The sequence below is a fragment of the Ochotona curzoniae genome, unplaced genomic scaffold (genome assembly GCF_017591425.1).
Source record: "Ochotona curzoniae isolate NIBS_2020 unplaced genomic scaffold, NIBS_Ocur_1.0 contig_430, whole genome shotgun sequence".
In the NCBI taxonomy this organism is placed as follows: Eukaryota; Metazoa; Chordata; class Mammalia; order Lagomorpha; family Ochotonidae; genus Ochotona; species Ochotona curzoniae.
The window spans coordinates 15,728,200-15,747,699 of record NW_024466219.1 but is presented as its reverse complement, the minus strand read 5'-3'; the positions used below and the strand labels follow the sequence as shown (position 1 = coordinate 15,747,699).

Below are 19,500 nucleotides of genomic sequence, written 5' to 3'. Positions count from 1 at the left end.
TCCTTGTGTCTACCCAGCAGGCACATTTGCTAACTGGAAGGAGGCAATGGACATCCACTTTGCTCCAACAAAAACTCCACAGCAGGGCTTGTCCCAGAGAATGGCCAGTGTGGGATGCAGGGACATTGGCTCTGCCCTTGAGGAATGCAAGGTGTGACCAGCAGAAAGAGCCCCGAGACTTCTAGACACACAGCGAGGATCAGCTGACAGCCAGAAGGGTCACACAAAGCCAGCTGAGAGCAAAACCCCAGCCAGGAGGGGTCGGGGTGCAGCTGAGCGCTGTGGACCCCTGCATAGGGCGTTATCTGAGCTCACTATACCCCCCTTCATCTGCAGCCACAGTCACCCCAAATGTGGCTCCAGGATCTGCAATCACAGCAGTCTCCTCCCCATGTGAGGCGGGGTCACACAGCCTCACCTAGAGTCCCCGTAGGTGTCAGGACTCACCTTACAGCTCACATGCCTGTTGGGGTGTGTGTATGTAGATGGAGTTGTGTGGAGTGCACAGTGTGTGGGGATGGGGTGTGGTTGTGCAGTGGGGGTATGTATAGTGTGGGGAGATGTGTGTGTGTATGGTGTGCATGTGTTGTGTGATGGGGTATGATATGTGTGTATGTGTATTGAGGGTATAATATACATATGTGTGTGATGGAATGTGATATGTGTGTGTAATGGGAGTAAGATATATACATATGCACGTGTGCAGCGTGTGATGAGGGTCAGATATATGTGTGTGGTGAGAGCGTTATGTATGTCTGTGTATGGGGGTATGATATATGTATGTGATGGAGTATGGGATGTGTGTAATAAGGCTATGACATTATGTGTGATGATAGAATAGGGTGTTTGTATGCGCGCGCACACACGTACAATACTGGAGAGAGGTTAGGATACGAAGATCAGACCTCTTCCTTCCTGGCAGGTGCTTAGTCCACCGTATCTGAGTGTATCTGAAAATTCAGTAAACCAAAGGGCCAAGACAGAAACTCCTGCAGGAGCCAGAGGTCTCCTGGGTACCCACCAGCGCAGCTCCAGGACCTAGGCTGCCACCCTCCACACTCCCTGTAGAAGAAGCTCCAGGGGCCTCGCTTGGCAGCTGTGAGGCCACGACTTTCCCATTCCACTCCACCCCCTCCACCCACGCGGCTGAGGTCACCCGGCCCAACCTCTTTTGCAACTTTCCCAAGTCCGTGCCGAGAGGAAGAGGAGTAAAACGCAGGGAAGCCCTGGCCTCGCCACAACGGGGCTACAGCAGCGCGCTGTTGGCTCTGGCCTGTCCTGCAACAACAGCCAGACTCAGCAGGAACCTCTCCGGCAGCCCTCGGATGCCCCGTGCTGGCGGCCGCCACTGTGAGTGCCCTGGAAGTCCGGCGCCGGCCTTCTGGCTGCTGTATGGGTGCTGGGGGGAGGCGTGGAGGGAGGGGAGGCAGGCAGCAGGCTGCGGTTCTCCTGCTGCAGCGCAGAGACCCCGGACCCTGGATAAACTCGCGGAGCGTGGCGGAAAAGGGGACTTCCCGGGGCACTCTGGCAGCTGGGCCCCGGCCAAGCGATCTACAAGAGCCGTCAGCCCCAGGCCGTGTCGGGGAAGGGCGGTGTCGCTGCCTCAGGGCCTGCCCAAGCCTTCTCCCACGTGGACTGGCTACTTTTCTGCGGGTGCGGGGAGGAAGTTGTGTCCGCTGGAGGAAGAAATTGCCCCTTCTGTTGCAGATTTTAAGTATTTCTACCAGCGCAGGGCTCCCAGGCTGGGCGAGTCCATAAACAGAGCTGGGCGGATCTGGGTTTCGGTCCCAGCTTGCCACTAACTTGTTCTGCCTCAGAAATCCACTGTGCCCGAAGGGCATTTTGTAAACTGTTTGAGCTCTGTAATGTTTGAATAAAAACAGTTTCTTTGGGCTTGCTAACCAACTTCTCCACTGCCAAGCTCCAGCGGCAATAGTTAACTGAGCTGTGTCCCCAGACATACACAGGGCTAGGGCACTGCAGGCACTGGGCACTCCTGCTGGATGGCTACATGCGTGGATGCGTGGATGGATGCGTGGATGGACAGACATCTAAGGGAAGCCTCTCCCAGCATTTCCCTCAGTCTCTTGGCAGGGAGGAGGAGGGATACAGAGAGGTGTGGGCACTGCCCTGCCCCTGGGAATACACAGCTGGGGGAGACAGGATTGCCACGCCCACAGAACTCAAGAGTGAGACTTGTGAGTAGCCCCAAAATAGGCTCTGGGTGCACTCCCCAGGAGGAGCAGGTCTAGACCTGCGAGGGCTTCAGTGGGTAAAGCAATCAGAGAGTTCTTGTTGTTAAGGGCGGATGCTTTGTAGTTTTCCAAGGCAATCATCGGGGAGATGCTGAGAGGCCGGAGGGCCAGACCTGTGCCTGCTTCCCACGCCTCCTGTGCCAGAGTCACTAGTCCATCCGCCTCACCTGGCTGGAAGGAGGCAAAAGACAGGGCCCAGGTCCTGGCTAAGGCATGGAGCAGGAAGAGAAGGAAAGTGGGAAGGCAGAAGTAGAGCAGGTGCAAGACTTCCCACGGAGCTGGACCCAGGCACTCCTCTGTCTTTCTTGCTTGGCACCAAATCAGCCAGACCATGGCTGTGGCAGGGGGCATGAGCTGGTCACATCCAACAGGAAGTGAGGGTCTTCAGGCTCTGCTACGTGCAGCCCTGCGCCAGGGGCCTGTAGTCCGGCTCATGCTTCTACTGTGGTTTAACAGTGGAGGGTGACTCAGCCTGTCCTCCTGGAAGATGCCCTGATTGGGAACATTTGACTCAGCTGAGTGGGTGACTGGAGGCTTCAAAGGACAGCCACAGCCAAGGCCCAGGCAGCAGCAGAAGAGAGCTGGCCAGGGAAGGGACTTGAGCCATCCCTGTATCTGTTGAACTGCTTAGCTGACCCTAACCTGTGTCTAACCCCAGTCACCCACCCCCTGCCATGGACCCAGTCCCAATCACACTTGCTCCGGTGGGCGACCCCAGGCTCAAAGAGCAGGTTATCTTTAAACAACAGGCCTAGCAAATGCCCGGCCCACTGGGAGTTGGATCAAGAGCTTACAAGGATGGAGCACTTTGAGGGCAGGTCCAAGGGAAGGCACCCAGGTAGTCAGGGCTTGGGGAGTTGGGGGCAGGTGAGTCAAAGGCTGAGGCAAGTCAGAAGGTTCTGAGAAGAAAGACTTCAGGGCAATTCAAGCAGAAGGTTGCAAACGGCGAAGGGGCAGGTGTGTGGAGGGGACGCAAGCAAGGAGAAACCGTTCCCGGCGAGGGAGGAAGCCCAGGGGGTCGCTGGCCACATCTTGGCATGGCTGTGGTGGCAAAGGCTGGAGCACTGGGTGGGAGCTTGGATCAAATGGCCTTTGGGGTGCAGATATTCATGGGTACCCCCAAATGGGATGGAAAATGGCAAGTCCTACAGTCAAGTCTCTGGCCCCTAAACTCCTGCTGTCCCGATGGAAGGAGCTATCTGGATCATTCCAAACTGGAGGAGGTGGAGACATTGTGCGATGAGAACCCACATGTGCCACCCACAGAGGGGATTCCATTTCCCCCGTGAGAGGGCAGTTGGCCGTAGGGGAGGGGACTCCCCGAGGTCAGCCAGGTACTTGGCAGGGCTGAGAGCTCCGGTTGCTAAACCAGGACCACTCTGCCATGCCTGGCAGCTTCTCTGTCCTGTCCCAGGCCCCAGAGTGCCTCATCCTGCCAGGAAGCCACATACAAAAGGCTCCGGATTGCCCTCCGCCCACACTTTTTTAAAACCAGTGTGTGTGTGTGTTTAATTACAAAAATAACTTGGGCTTGTGCAACAAATATTAAATCCAGACACATAGCCTGTCACCGGTTTTCCCGTCTCCTGTTCACTGTCTAGGGTGCATCTGCCCTCCTGGATGTGCATTCACAGGCCAAGTGTACATATCATACGGACGTACATATAATGAAACACGTGACCTGACATGTTGCCTATTTGTATACAGTGGGGGACCTGCTACACAAATTCTTGCTCCAGCTTATGTTTTGACTTGCATATCACACTTAGCTTCCTATTACTCGGAGTCATCTTTTCACACCCACCTAACATCCCAGAGTTGGAATGGATCAGAATTCATGGAAGTTTTCTAGCTAAAGTTGCTTTCTCATAATCTTTGTCCATATTCTTTTTTGGTGCGCTGTCTTTTTTATCTTCTGAAAGGGTGTTTTCTGCTTTGGGTACTGATGCTCAGCAGCATGCAAGGAATCACACACTTTATCTTCCCATCCTCCCTTCCCTTGCACATCCACCTGGACTCTCACTCACGCGGGACGCTGAGGCCTGGGCTGTGTGGCTGCCACTGTGAAGCCTGTCGCTTCTGGACCTGGGCTGCGGATTCAGATGAGTGTACCACGTCCAGCTACAGCTTCTGTATGAGGGGACAAAATGCTTCCCATCTCTGGCTGGCCAGCTCTTTAGGAGTCAAATCAGGATCCTAAAGCTGCAGTGCCCACAGGCTGCTGATGTGCACAGATGGTAGTCATTAGCTGACTGGCGTGTCTCAGGCCCGTAATCCGTGCCCGCTAGCACGTTGTATGTTCAATGTGTTGTAATAACATAGGAATTCCTTCAGCCCTCCCAAGGATATGTACATTTTTATCTGGGTTTTGGCAGACCTCTCAGCACCAATGCGAGGCACATGAGTGTGCGTGTAGTGTGAGAGCTGACTACATGCGTGGTTCTACCACTGGGGAACCTCGAAGTAGACAATTTCCATCCCATGCTTTCTGCTCCCACTGCAGCTCTCTGTTCTGCTGACTCCTTGCTCTGTCTCCTTGAGCTCTCCCAGCTCTCCCAGCCCAAGGCCCTGGATTCCTGTGCACACAGATCCTAAGGGTTCTGATTCTTACCATTATCCAGGACATAGCAACAAGGAAGCCAGGCTGTCCGTGCTCCACACAGGTGCAGGTCTCTCTCTGAATATCTCCAGTCAGCAGCTGGCTGCAGGTGCCAACTGCCCTCCTCTAATGGGAGTGGACTGCAGCTTCCTCACACCCACCGGGGCAAGCAGAGCAGCCACTGCGCATGCTCAGCCAGGGCCAGTGTCTTCCCCAGCTCCCTGTGCTGGCTTCCTTTCTAGAGCATCCGGGGCCCAAGCACCTGAGCCATCACAGGCTACCACCCAGGAAGCTGGGTCTGAAATGCAAGAAAGAGCCAGGACTCAACCCAGGCAGCCCAGTGTGGGATGCAGAACTCCCATGCAGCAGTTCACCCACTGGGGCATGATGTCTGCCTCTCCAGGAATGCCTGGAAGCACCCTTGTGCTTATTGTGTTTTTATGATGAGAATGTCCAACACCTGTCTTCTTGATGATTTCCAAGAGTACAAGACATGGATACTAGCTACAGGCACCAGGTTGTGTGGTAGATACCCTGAATGCAATCTTGATGTCCTTTGATCAGCATCTCCCCAACTGCACCTGCCCCTGAATCCCTGTAGCTGAGTTCAACTGGTTCAGCTTAGGCAGCATTTAGCTCTCTGTGTTTGATTTATTTCCTTTAACACAAGGTTTTCCAGATGTTTATATCATTACAAGGGGCAGAGTTGGCCTATTTTCGAAGGCTGAGTGGAAGAGCTCCCACCTTGTCCTTATGCATAAACTCAGCTTGATCTTGCATCGTCACTATTGTGCATAGGGCTGCAATGCCACACAAGGTGCAGATTTCTCCTCAACACATGATGTTATCTCCTTTAGCTATAAATCCATATTGGGATTGCTGGACTCGACATCTTTATATGTGTCTCCCTGTAAGCCTTTCACTGTACAAGTAGAAACTCACTTAAATGTTTGGGCTGATTTTGCACATGCAAGTTGCTGTCTTCTGCTTTGCATTCAGACACTGGGGCTTGGACATTTCCCACGTTGCTATAAAATTCTCTTAAGCATTTGAATGCCTGTTTAATAGATCAGTTATTGTGTGCCACAGCGAGGTTTTTGTTTTGTTTTTGTTTTGTTTTGGGATTGGATGCTTATGAACAAAACTGTGCAGAATGGCCCTGAACGAGATGTTTGGCCTGCCTTTCAGACTGTTTTCTTAAGACCTGTTCCTAGAAATGCCCAACAGGGACATTTTAGGGCTCTCAGCTCTGGCTGCCAAGTGGCTTCCTAGAAACATGTCAACTCCTCTCTGGCCAGCTGCAGTGAGCTTTTTTTGATTGGCAGCTACAGCCCTGTCTCAGCTGGGAGTGGGGGTGGAGCATGCTTCCACCCACAGCCTGTGGGCCCTGCTGACAACGAGCCCCTTGTCCCTGCTCCCTATCCCCTCTCCTGACACGGCCCTGCATCCCAGGCTGGCTGCAGGCTTGGCTGACCGTGAGGCCTCTGGTCAGCCCCATTCTACCCTGGCACTCTGGGTTACCTCAAAGAGCAGATTTGGGAGAGTTGCAGGCAGAGGCATTTGATTGCCCTCTGGATCACCACTCTTCTAGATCCACCTCAGGAGGTTCCCCGGGGCAGATATGGGGAGGAACCCAGGCAGGTCCTCAACGGACAGGGGTGCAAGGCCAGCCTCAGGATGGCCTCAGGCGCCTAGAGTCAGCCTTTGCAAATCCCCTCTTTCTCTGCAGGTTCTGGAGCCCTTCCATGAATCCCCAGAAGAAAGTGGACCTGAAACTCATCATTGTTGGCGCCCTTGGGTAAGCACAGGAATCGCCTCTAACCCAGAGGCATTGAGACCCCATCCCTGGTACTGGGGTGTGCTCCCACCTCCCATGGGTCCCTTCCTGACTCAGGTGGCACCAGGAAGAAGCGTAACTGGGAGAAAGAGGCTGTAGAGCAATCGAGCAATTGATGACTCCTGGTCCTAGCTCTGCATTAACCTTTAATAACTGGCTGTGTGACTAGTAACCAGACAAGCCATTTAACAGCTGACTGCCCTCCCCACTGCCTGCAACATTCAAGAAAACCCTGAGCAGCCAACATCTCAGATCATTTTCATTGTTTTCTGTCTCCAAAAAACATGCCTTAGTCCCGTGGACCAAGGATGTTAGAAATTCAGAATCTCAGGGAGAGACAGCCATGAGAGGGGTATGATAAGACATTGAGAACGGGACAAATGAAGCTGTGTGCTCACGTGTGCCTGGGGTTTTCCCGTAGCGTGGGGAAGACTTCCCTCCTTCACCAATATGTGCACAAGACGTTTTATGAAGATTACCAGACCACACTGGGGGCCAGCATCCTCTCCAAGATCATCAACCTGGAGGACACGACGCTGAAGCTGCAGGTGAGCCACCACCACCTCTGCAGAAAACACCCACCTGTTGCTCGCTCGCACCCCTGCACAGCTACTGACACAGTGAGTTGTATCCAGAGCTAGCATGGTCCAAGCCAGAGATTGACTTGTGCCCTAGCTGATTCGATAAATATGCTTTTCTTGGGACACAGCAACACCCATTGGCTCACTTCCTATGTTTTGCACAGGATGATCAAGTCCTTGAGTTACTATAACTAAGAAAAACATAGCTTGCAAGGCTGCAAATGTTTGCTATGTGGTTCTGGGGATGGAGGTGGGGCAGGCAAGGTGTTGATCCCTGATCTAGAAGGAAGAGAACAAGCCCCGAAACTGGGAGATGAGAAGCACCACCTAGTCTCAGAATCTCTGGGAAACTTAGCAATGACCTTGGGCAAGTCACTCTCAAGGTCGAGCTTTCAGGATCCCTCAGATGGGAAAAGCAGTCCCACTGAGAGCCGGCTATGAGTGTGTGAGTGTCCCTGCAGCGGTGTTGTATGCAGCGGGGCGGGGCAGGATAGGGGTGGGGAGGTCAAGCACTCCAGCGTGAAGGGACTGGGTACCCCTGTGCCAGGACTTCCTACCTCCTCACCAGGAGAGAGAACTGAAACATGGTGAGGCCTCCCTCCAGCCACTCACCCCAGCCCTTGGTGGCCCTTCTTCCCCTCTAGATCTGGGACACAGGCGGGCAGGAGCGGTTCCGCTCTGTAGTGTCCACCTTCTACAAAGGCTCCGATGGCTGTCTCCTGGCTTTCGATGTCACAGACCTGGAATCCTTTGAAGCCTTGGATATCTGGCGGGGTGACGTTCTGGCCAAGATCATCCCTGTGGAGCAGCCCTACCCCATGGTGGTGCTGGGAAACAAAATCGACCTGGATGACCGGAAGGTACCATTCCTTCATTCATTCAACAAGCAGTGTGTGAGCTGGTGCCAGTTGCTGTGTCTTGTCTCACACATACAGAGCTGAATCAGGGACATCTCCTACTTGCAAAATTTCAGTCTGGTAGTGGATACAGACAATGATGACACACGATGCCAAACGCAGTGAGAGAGAACTATCCTGGAGATTTGGGAATTGCAGTGGAGGGACCTCCACCCACACCCAGAACACTGGACAGGCTTCCTGGAAGAGGTGGGTTCCAACGTGATGTGGACCAAGAGCTGGGAACAAGTCTCCTCTAGGAGTAGAGGAGTTCAGGTTTCAGTTGCAGGTAGGGACTAGGTCTCACTGGAACCAGAGCTAATCTGTAGGACAGTGTGTCTGCTGAGGGGAGTGAGAGGGACTGCAGAATTTATGGACGGGGCAGGCTTTTAGCCCAGTGGTCACTAAGACACCTGTGTCCTACATCAGAGTGGCTGAGTTTGATTCCCAGCTCTAGCTCCTGACCACAGCTTCCTCCTACTGCGGACTCCAGGAGGCACCAGCAATGGGTCAAGCGGTTGGCCTCCTGCTGCCCACATGAGAGTCATATTAATCCCCTATTTCTGTGAGCATTTGGCAGGAGTGAACTATCAAAAGAGAACTCTCTGTCTCTTAAATAAGAAAATATATAATTTCTGGGCCTACATGCTTAATGGGAAAGTATTCACCTAAACAGCTCGCGCATGCTCTGCACCATGGGGCTAACCCCTGGACAGCCAGTCTGCTTCCTGGTGGAAGGGAGCTGGCAGTGAAAATGCTTGCCACCGAGAAGCTGGCTCTTCTAATCATCACCTGCCAATAGGAAAGGGAAGAGGTAGACTTAATTTATGAAAGATGCTCTCATGCCAAAGAAGCCATGTGGCATCAAAAAATCGCTTACTTTTTTTTTTTTTTTTGTCAATGTCTCAAATAGAAAAAAGCAATGGGGAACTGAACCATGGTGTTTGGACTCTGTTTGCAAGATGGTTCAAATCGAGAAACGCAGTAGGAGAACTGAGGTGTCCTTGGGCATTGTGGAACAAGTGGTTGGATGGAAGGGGCTGGGATGGGAGGACAGGGCATAAACAGTGCTGCCCACTGAGCTGCCACCTACAAAGGGGAGAGCAGGCTGCTCCTAGAGGCACCATGTTTGACTGGGACATGCTGAGCCCAGGAGCTCGTTCTGCACCTGCAGGCAGCTTGAGATCCCCAGCAGCTGTGGGAATGGAGCACCAGGAGCTCCAGGGTCCCTTTCACTGGAAACTCAGTTCCCTTCGCTCATTACTAATACCCAGGCCCGGCTAGCAAGCCCAGTCCTAAGTCCATTCAAAGGCGACGTGTGGCTTTTTCCTTTCCCCATGGGGCAGTTACTGGTGAGACCCCTGTGTTCCAGCAAGGGGAGCTGGCTGCCTTTGACTGTATTGCCACCTGATCAACACACACCACACACACCCTTATCTTCAAGAAGCTGTTCAGAGCAGAGGAAGGGGAGGTGAGGAGAGCCGGGTGGTGCCCTCCCTTGATGAGGTTCTTGTGTTCTCCTCTTCCCCCTCCTCAACCCTTAACTTTTCAGCTGCTCCTCCACTTAGTGGGGGTCACACCTCCTTCAAGCAGTCTCTGGGTTTACATGAGCCCCAGCCCACACCTCCTTGCCCTGGCACACTCATGTACGCTGGCTATATTCCTCTCTGTCCCATAGCCTTAGCCTTGGATTGCTCAGGGATATGTCAGACACCAGCCCACCAAACCTCAGGGATTATAGGCTAATGATCTTCCTGGAGGTTTCTAGAAGCTTCCTTTGGACTTGAGACAAGCCTATTCCCTCGCTAGGCAGTGTGGGGGCAGTGAGAAACAGAGGAATCTGACTTCAAGGACAATCCTGTCCCAAGAGATTTCTCCTGACCCCCTTGTGGGGATTTTAGAGTCACCTAAGAAGTTCTTGGTTATGATCTTTGGAAACACGCATGGTCCCAGGGCATTCTGGGGCCCAACCAGCTTTATAGCAGACAAGTTTCCAGTCTGCCGTCCTGTCCTGTTTCTGCCACTCGTGGGGTAGGTGGTTCGAAGTTAATGAGAAGCTGAGAGTTGCAAACAATGGGCAGTCTGGCCAGCTGATCAGGGAGCAGCCGCCAATCAAGGAGGAAGATTTGATGCTGCCAGCTGATAGAAGAGACTGTGAACTTGATGTGGGTCTGCGGAATGTTCTCCCTGCACAGCCCTACCTGGGAAAAAGCCAGAAACAAGGGACCTGAGGCTTTGTTTTTTTCCAGGCAAGAGCAGCCATGAGGGCCTTGGGAAAGCACAGGAGTAGGGGATGAGACGAGGCTAGGGAATAGGAAGCGATTGCACAGAGGAGAGTGGGTTTAGCAGTGTGCAGAGGCCCTGGTGTGGCCTGAGGAGGGAGAGGCTGAGGTGGGGATGCTGTCAGTGAGTTGTGAGAAGTAGTGGCTGGCACCGAGAGCACAGGAAGTCCCATCAGATGGCAGGGGTGCAGTGAAAGAGGCACCGGGCAGGTGAGGTGCCAGTGGCAGCTCCCAGGGACAGAAGGATCCAGGTCATATTCCCAGGCAGTGGGGAGGAGAAGACTTGGCTTATATAGCAAGAGGAAGGACCAAGGTTTGGAAGAAGCTGGTGGGGATAGGCGGTCAGGCAAGGGAGGGTCCGGGAGGACAGGGTGGGGGAAGAGGTGCAGGGAAGGGTCCCAGGGGAATGAAGAAGGAGGAGTGGAGGTGAGGAAACTTGGAACCATCAGGGAGTAGAGAAAAGAAGGTGGAGGAGAGCAGGGCACTTACATGCAGGGACCTCATTGTAAAGCCAGGGTGCCCTTGCTGTGGCAGAGACCTAGCAGGGTCCCAGGGGTCACTCTCGGGGGACTGGCTCCCAGTGGGTGAGTCCTGAAGGTGCCCTCTCTATAGCTCATACAGCTCATACCACAGCACCCAACTCAGCCCATGCCCCATCCTTGTTTCACATACATCCTCAGGCCCATGCCAACTTCTTTCAGGCACAGAAACTAGAGCATGAATTTTCTGCAATTGCCAAGTAAAGGAAATGGTGCAACTCTTGCCCTCCCCCTGATGTCTCCATAGGACAAACTGGTGACACGAGGTGGCTTTGGCTGCTTAACAATAAATTAAATATTGAAAAAATGACAAAATTAAGAAATTGAAAAGTGAAAAAGTTGAGGAGCAGCAGTGACGGCTGTACCATGGCGTGCTGGTCCTTGGTGCCCTGAACGGTACACTGAGATGAAAACACCAAACTACACTGCTGTGTATTTTATTACACTGTACACACACAGGTACACACACACACTCACACGTACTCAGAGTGATTTTAAAAAACATTACTGACTTCGGCCCCACATTGTGGTTCATCAGGTTAAACTATAGTGTGCTATGCTGGTATACTTGGGAGCACCAGTTCAAGTTCACATCCCATCCAGCTCTCTGCTAAAATGCATCTGAAAAAGCAGTGAAAGATGGCTCAGCTCATTGGGCACCTGCTCTCACATGAGAGATCGAGATGGAGCTCTGGGCTTCTGGCTTCAACTTAGCCCAGACTGCTGCTGCTGCTGTTTGTGGAATGAACCAGCAGGTGGAGGATCTCCCTCCATCTCTCTCCCCCAGCTCTCTCTCCATCTCTTCTCTCACGCACACGGTCTGTCTTTGAAATAAGCTTAAGAAGAAATTTAAAGAGATCACCGACCTAGCTTTAAAAGAAAAAACAGCTCTACTCCTTCTATAAAAAGGTAGTAGTTTTAAAAAGTCACTTTTATTGTAAGGAACAACTTTGTTAGCATCTATACCACAAGAAGTTTATTCACAGAAATGTGGATGTTTTGCTGTATGCTCAAACAGATCATTTCTGGCCTACCACTGACATGCAGAATTAGAATCATGCTTTTTAAAAATATTCTTGATATTTTTGGTAACAGTTGACCTATTAATATATGACATACTAACTTTTTTTACAAGTTTTCTGAAAAGTTATTTATTTTTATTGGAAAGGCAGATCAGAATTACTGAGAGAAGGAGAGACAAACAGAAAGTTCTTCTATCCACTGGTTTACTCCCCAAATGGCTTCAGTGATCAGAACTGACTGATCCAGAGCGAGGAGTTTCTTCTAGGTCTCTAACTGCGGTGCAGGGTCCCAAGGCTTTGGGCTGTCCTTGACTACCCCAGGCCACAAGCAGGGAGCTGGATGGGAAGTGAAGCAACCAAGATACAAACCGGTACCCACATGGGATATTGATGCTTATAAGACAAGGATTTAGCCATTGAGCCGTCGTGCCAGACCCTGGCATTCTAATTTTAACACATATAATTAATCACTCCAGATGCAAAGAAGTGGGGAAACATTATAAATAAAATTGTGCAAGCTGAACTAATTTTTTCCAAACATTTTGGCTCCAATGAGCAGAACCATCACAGACCAGAATGTCAATGGTTATTGTGGTCCAAAAAGGAAATTACTGGGAGTAACACTTCCGAACCGTTGACAATTCCCATGTCCTCAAGTCCACACCTCAAGTCTATTTCCAGGACCAGAGCCTAAGTGATAAATAATTTTGACTTCATAATTAAAGACAAAGCAAGTGTGAAAATCCTGACTGTAGTTCACACCGGAAGGGAAAAGGCAGGGCTTTCTCTCAGGTCAGCATTGTGAGGGTGGCCCAGGGATCAGGAAGAAAGGATTATTGTGTGACATAATCTGAATTGATGTCTCAGCGTTTGTTGGGTTTTTTTTTTAAGATCTATTTATTATTACTGGCAAGGCAGATTTGCAGAGAGAAAGATCTTTCGTCCTCTGGCTCACTCCCCAAATGGCCACAATGGCAGAGTTGAGCCAATCCAAAGCCAGGAGCTAGGAGCTTCTTCTGGGTCTCCCATGCATGTGTAGGATCCCAAAGCTTTGGGCCATCCTTCACTGCTTTCTCAGGCCACAGGCAGGGAGCTGGATGGGAAATGGAGCAACCAGGACATGAACTAGTGCGCATATGGGATCCCAGCACATGCAAAGTGGGGATTAGCCAATTGAGTCATCATGCCAGACCCTGGTGTCTCAGAGTTTGCATTCCGTCCTTCCATAAAATCAAATGGGAAGAGAGGGACATGAGATACAATATTTGTGATAACTGGGCACCAGGACAGACCTGGACACTGTGCCATGGGAGGAAAATGACAGCTGAGGTGTGGGCTGCAGGTGCTACAGTGGCAGCGAAGGTGGGATGGTCTGAAAGTGGAGGTTAAGATGATGGGAGGCAGTGATGTGACTGATGGTAACAATCATGGTGAAGACACACACAGTGACCATTTTTACTCCTCATTCAGGTGCCCCAGGAATTAGCCCAAGGCTGGTGTCAAGAGAAAGACATTCCCTATTTCGAAGTCAGTGCCAAAAGCGACATCAATGTGGTGCAAGCCTTTGAGATGCTGGCCAGTCGGGCACTGGCGAGGGTGAGTAGGCATGGTGGGAGCACCTGCTGGGGCTGGCCCCCAGGCTGGGGCTGGCAGGAACCTGCAGAGGAGAGCGTGCTGGCGCAGGTAGGAATGCTCATGCCTTGGTTAACCAGCTGCTGAAGGGATTCAGCACAACTCCACTTCTGGAACCCCAGGGGTTCAGAGCGAGGTGACTACTAGGGCATTACAGCTGGTGGTTCCTCTGCTACCTTAAAACCTTCCCTCCAGCTCCCTACCCCGGAGACTCCAATTTAGTCAGGATTTGAAGACCACTGATCTGATCCAGTCCTTTCTAGTGGCAGAAAAGCCCAGTGGCACCAAGCCTTAGTCTTGGCAGGATAGCAAAGCCATGGGGTCACTGACACCCTCCAAACCCAACCATGAATCAGCACAGACAAGCACTTGCTGAGGCCATCAGCTGTGCCAAGCCCTGGAGAGAGTAGCTGTGGGAGTGACTGCAACCCTGGGACAGGAGCTGGTGCCAGGGTCCTGGGGATAGGCACCCACCCAGCTGCCTGTGACAGGGGAAGGGTGGCAGTGAGGGGAGAGCTCAGGGTGGGGCCGGAAGCAGGAGCAGGAGTGGGAGCGGGAGCAGGGTTTCAGTGCTGATGGTTTAGGAGGCTCAGAGGAAGACTTGAAAGATTGGCCTGGGGCGGGGCTTGTTCCGCTGTCCTGCTGCACTCAATCTGACTGGGATCCTCAGAAGCAGGGAGAGAGGGTGCTAACAAGGATTTTGAAGAAAGGAAATGAACACCGAGGGTTGGGATTGGAGGTTCCCCTGCCCCACCCCAAAATGGCAGCACCTGTTGTCATCGTGGATGGTGACACAGGACAGAAGCACTGCGCATGGTGACAGAGGTGGATGGCAGACCATGGCCAAGGCTTGTGCCTCCCTCCCTGCCTGCAATCAGCTGGAAGCAGTGCAGAACATGGCTCTCTACATATGGTCAAGTGTGGCTTTATCACAAGGTCCAGGAAGCTGGCTCCCATCACACGGGGGTATACCTGGCAGGAATGACCTTGCAGGGTGATGGGTGCTTAAAGCTCCCCCGACACAGGCAGTACAGTGCGGGGATTGCTGAATGCAGAGTCCCAGGGGGCAGAGAGAAGGGTAAGACCAGAGGTCCTGGGACTGTGACCAGATGCCTATGGTGGACTACTTTGTCAGAAATGATGCAGGATGTGCAACAATTAATTTCATTTTATTTGATAATTAGACAAACAGAGAGTCATCACCCATCCCCTGGTCATTCCCCAAATACCTGTAACAGTCAGGGCTTGGATCTTGTACATGGTGGCAGGGTCCAAGTAGTTCAGCTGTCACTTCCCAACCCCCCAACCCTGGGTGTACATTGGCAGGAAGTGGAAATCTGGGATTTCAACCCAGTCACCCTGATGTGGTTGTATCCATTGTGCCAAACGCCTACCCTCGCCTAATAAAAAAAGGAGAGACCCCCCCCCATCTGTTCTTCCCAAGTTAACAAGGCCACCCCTTCCGGGACTGTCACCAGGTTCCAGTGGTGTGACATGTCGCACAGGAGCTCAGCTCCTCTCGCATTAGCTGGAAAAGGACAAGAGGGCAATGGCAGGTTCCCTTGCAGGTGCTCCGTGAAGTTACTGCGCCCTCATGAGGCCAGTCGTGGGCAGGACTAAAGGAAAGCCACTGAGGTGCCCAGCCCTGGAGGTGGGGCCAGGCTCCCACAGTCACAGCCTCATGGAAGCTTGGCAGAGTCAGACCTTCCCCCGACCCCCAAGACCTGAACAAGCAGCCCCAGGAGTCTGGAGCAAAGGATGACACAGGAAACCAATGTGTGGCTTGCAGCTGCTTCAGTTTCCCAGGAAAGAAATCTGAGCAGCAAACTGACAATGTTGGTATCCATGCTGGGGATTAACTGGAACCAGGGCCTTAGTGACACTCTTTTGTCCCTTGTCCCTTACCTGGAGGTTCAGAAACATTGGAATTTTAGCTAAAATTAGCTCAGTGCCACGAGGGGCCCCATCAGCTGCAGTAGGGAGAACTGGATGGCATTTGGGACCACGTGGGCCAGAGCCCACACTCGAGGCTGGATCCTCCCCACTGAGGAGGGCAGAAAGCCAAGCTGTGGACATTTCTCCCAGAGCATCCAGAGGATGTAACTTTGTTCGCAGAGTGCCTGCTGCTCCGTGCCCCAGCACACAGCCTCCCTGTTAAAGCACACACAGGGCTGGCATTTGGGCTGCTAAGACATCCCGTCTGCAGTGGGGCGCCTGGCTCTGGTAGCTGGCTGCAGACTCAGACGCCAGCTTCCTGCTCAGCAGATGCTGGGAATCAGAGAGGATGACCCAGGTAGTCAGGACTGTGCCACCAACGTGGAGAGCTGGAAGGAATTCCGCGCTCCTGGCTTCGGCCCAGCTTGTGCAGGCCTTTGGAGACTGACTCAGTGGGTGGGAGCCCTCACTCTCTCTCCCTTGCAAATAGATAATTTTTCAAAAGAAATTCTAAATAAGATACAGATGTTATGTATCGCAACAATAGATTTGTTCTAGAACATATCTTAGGCAGAGTCCTTAGGCAACCCTATCAGACCACAAACCTTGTGATGTCCTTACACAACTGATACAGCTGTGATGTCATTGACATTGCAATCATATGGTTCCTTGTTAACCAAAAGACTGTTGGCCATACCTGACTGTACATTTCTTTTCTTTTAAAGATTGACAGATTCATTTTAAGGGCAGAGGAAAAGAGCTTTGTGGGGGCGGAAGGTGGAGAAAAAGACAGAGAAATCTGTTGGTTCACTCCCCCAAATGGTCACAGTTTCCAACTCTCAGCCACACCAACTCCAGGAGCCAGGAACTCCATCCGAGTCTCCCATGTAGGCAGCAGAGACCTGAGCATTTGGGCCATCTTCTTCTGCCTTCTCCTGCATGAGCAGGAGGCTGGATTGGAAGTGGAGCAGCCGGGAATGGAACTGGAACTCTGATATGGGATGCTGGCATTGTAAACAGCAGCTTAATGTGCTGCACCACATGCTGACCCCAGTCTGTGCAGCTTAATTCAAAATTCTGATAACATGGGAGGATCATCTAAGGGGCAGCCAGGCCCACCCTCCAGGCTGACCAGGGACAGCCTGTGCTCTGCAAGGGGCAGACTCAGATGGAGGCTGTCCAAAGACCAGATGCTTTGAGAAAGGACTGTCCCTGGGCCCTCAGGGTCAATGACTGCTGAGTCACAGGTGGCATGAATGACAGAGAAATTAGGGACTCTCTTGGGCATCTTGGGGAGCTGTCAAAATGGATGTAGCAGAGGAACCTGACATTTCCATGGTCCCAGACCCCAGGAATTCAGGGGTCTAGTTGGCAGTCCAGTGTGTGCCCAGAATATGCCCAGGAGCCACAAAGCAGATAAAAATCAGAAGACACAATCCAGATTACCCCAAACAGATCTGCTTGACGTGGTGTGCAGGAAGCTCAACCCTACTTGCATCATTACTACCACGGCAGGGCCACTAGTACACAGAGGGCCGTGGGGTTTACTGGTTCCTGCCCTAGCCAGAAGCCCATGCAGTGCACTCCTGCATCGAGAGCCATACAAGACTTTGGCTGGGTGCCAGGGGGTCCATCCCATGGGTAAAGGCCCCCTGCTTCCATCACCCCCTCCCCAGACCCTGAGCCCCAGAATGGGCTCCTGGTGGGCTTCCTGGGGGAAGGACAGAAGGCAGGAAGTCAAGGTCATTGGGCACAAAGTGCTACAATGTTAGGAGGGAGCTGGCTCTTAAAGAAGCCCAGAGTCATCATCTGCCCAAGCCAGTGTCCCTTTACAGTCCTTCTGGAGAGCAGAAAGGGCCCCAGGCAGAGACCAGGTTCCTAATGCAAACACCCAACCTCCTGGGCTCCTGGGAAGAAGAGGGAGGGGGTGAGGTGGGGGTGGAAGCACCAGTGACTTCACAAGGGGGCATGTGGACACGATGGCTGACCAGTTCTCCTCCCCCAGTACCGCGGCATCCTGGAGAGCCATCTCACAGACTCCATTAAGCTGTCACCACACCAGGCCCAGAGAAGATGCTGCTGACTCCACAGCGGCCCTGGACCTGGCCTTCAACTGCAGACTCTGGGCCCAGAACCAGCGGGCAGCGTCTCCCCTGGCTGAGCGAAGGCAGCGGAGGGCTGCCCCCTGAGAATCATGGTCAAACTGCAAACCCTAGAGAAGATATGGACATCCTTGGTGGCCCCGACTCTCCTGCCAGAAGGCACATCTGGGCAGAGAGACCAATGACCTTTAGGTCCTGCGACCCCGTCAGCCTGCCCTCCTGGCTCCTCCTGCGCCCATCCCAAAGCCACTAGTACACAGGACGATGCAGCTCAGCAACCTTCAGCCACTAGAAGAGGTTGTGAGACTGTGTACCCCAAATTCCCCAGCAGGGAAGCCTGAGACCCCTCCCCAGTCCCCTGCCCCTTCCACAGGGGAATGTAGGGGACCTGGAAAGGCCACCAGGCACACAGGGGCCTGATTGGGTGCTTAAGCCACCTACATACATCTCTGAAGTCTCAGCTTGCTCATCTGTGAGTGGGGGTGGTGCGTGACCTGCCTACACCAGAGGGGCTGCACTAAGTCTCAGCCATCCCTAATAACCACTCTCACTTCTTCAACCTGTGTTCCTGAACCTACCATGTGCAATACACTAGGATCCAGGGACAAACCAAACACCTGATGAGGGGGACAGGCACAGGGTTTAAACAGGTGTTTTGAAAAAATGAACAATGGTGTGATAGGACAAAGAGACCAGGAGGTAGGGGGTAAGGTGATGTTTGAGACACAAAGTGGTCCAGGAGGGCTACCTATTGGGAACCCGGCCCCGCAAGACGTCCCCTTGGTGCTCTGCCAGTCGTCCACAAGAGGGCAGCAGTGTCCCTCCATGCTGGGGTTGAGCAGCAGGGATGCCTTCCACCTAGGCTGCTGAGAGCTGTTTTCCAGCTCTGGACAAGCTCAGCGTTATAGAGTTTGTGGAGCCAGAGTCCCCAGGTCCTCACGCTTAGTAAGAAAGGGACAAGAACTGCAGTGAAGGAGACAAACTCTAGCCTCAGGCCAAGTCCATGTCCCCACCGAAGTTGCCTCCTTGGAGCCCCCATGCTGAGCTAGTGAGGTCAGCATCACCACGTGTCACCTGACACCAGAGAAGTGGGGGAGGCAGCAGGAGTCCTGGAGTCCCTTCTCCCCCACAGAGCGAAAGGGCTCATCCAGGATATCAGCGGGGAGCCCCCACAGAGTCAGGCTTGGCAGAAGCACATGTTGGAGTCCCAGAAGCAATGGGTGTCCTCATGGTGGGGGTGATGTTCTGTAGGTCACCCAGGCTACCCTGGGAGTCAGATGTGTCACGGCTGAGAATGTTCATGCGCACAGCTCATCATCCTCTTGTCCCTTTGTTCTCAGCGTGGTGACTGCAGGTGCTGCTTCACTTTCTGCAGCCTTCCTTGCACACTGAGCAACCCAATAGATGGAAAACTCCAGAAATAAATGAGTCAGCACTTTTCACCTGGGCATTGTCCTCAATGACATGACACCATCTTGCCCTATCATGCTGCGTTCGCACCTGGGAATGTGTCTTCTTGTGTCCAGCGGATCCACGTTGTATGCACCACCTGCCCATTAGCCACACAGGATGGCTCTCCATTGCCAGTTGGAGCATCTAGGCAGTATGAGCCACCCTTACATGATAGCCTGACACTGTCCCAATGCCTCAGCCCTACATGCACCAACCGTCTGACAGCATTACAAAGGGACCAGGAGAAGGGCCACACTTATGAAGTTGATGACAGCAACTTTCTGTGATTGTTCCATTTTATATTTAACTCTTGCTTTTTATCCCTTTCTGGGCCTATCGGGGTCCCTCGTCCCGCAAGTAAGACCCCG

At 52.6% G+C, this 19,500-nt stretch overlaps 1 protein-coding gene across 1 annotated transcript; it reads left to right on the top strand.

Moving 5' to 3' along the window:
- Window positions 1-1,226: 1,226 nt before the first annotated feature.
- RAB7B (RAB7B, member RAS oncogene family) lies at window positions 1,227-19,108 on the top strand. Its single transcript, XM_040985546.1, has 6 exons — window positions 1,227-1,350; window positions 6,584-6,652; window positions 7,113-7,239; window positions 7,917-8,132; window positions 13,482-13,607; window positions 17,584-19,108. The coding sequence occupies exons 2-6, from the start codon at window positions 6,600-6,602 to the stop codon at window positions 17,659-17,661; spliced, it is 600 nt and encodes a 199-aa protein (XP_040841480.1). The 5' UTR covers window positions 1,227-1,350; window positions 6,584-6,599; the 3' UTR covers window positions 17,662-19,108.
- The last annotated feature ends 392 nt before the right edge of the window (window positions 19,109-19,500 follow it).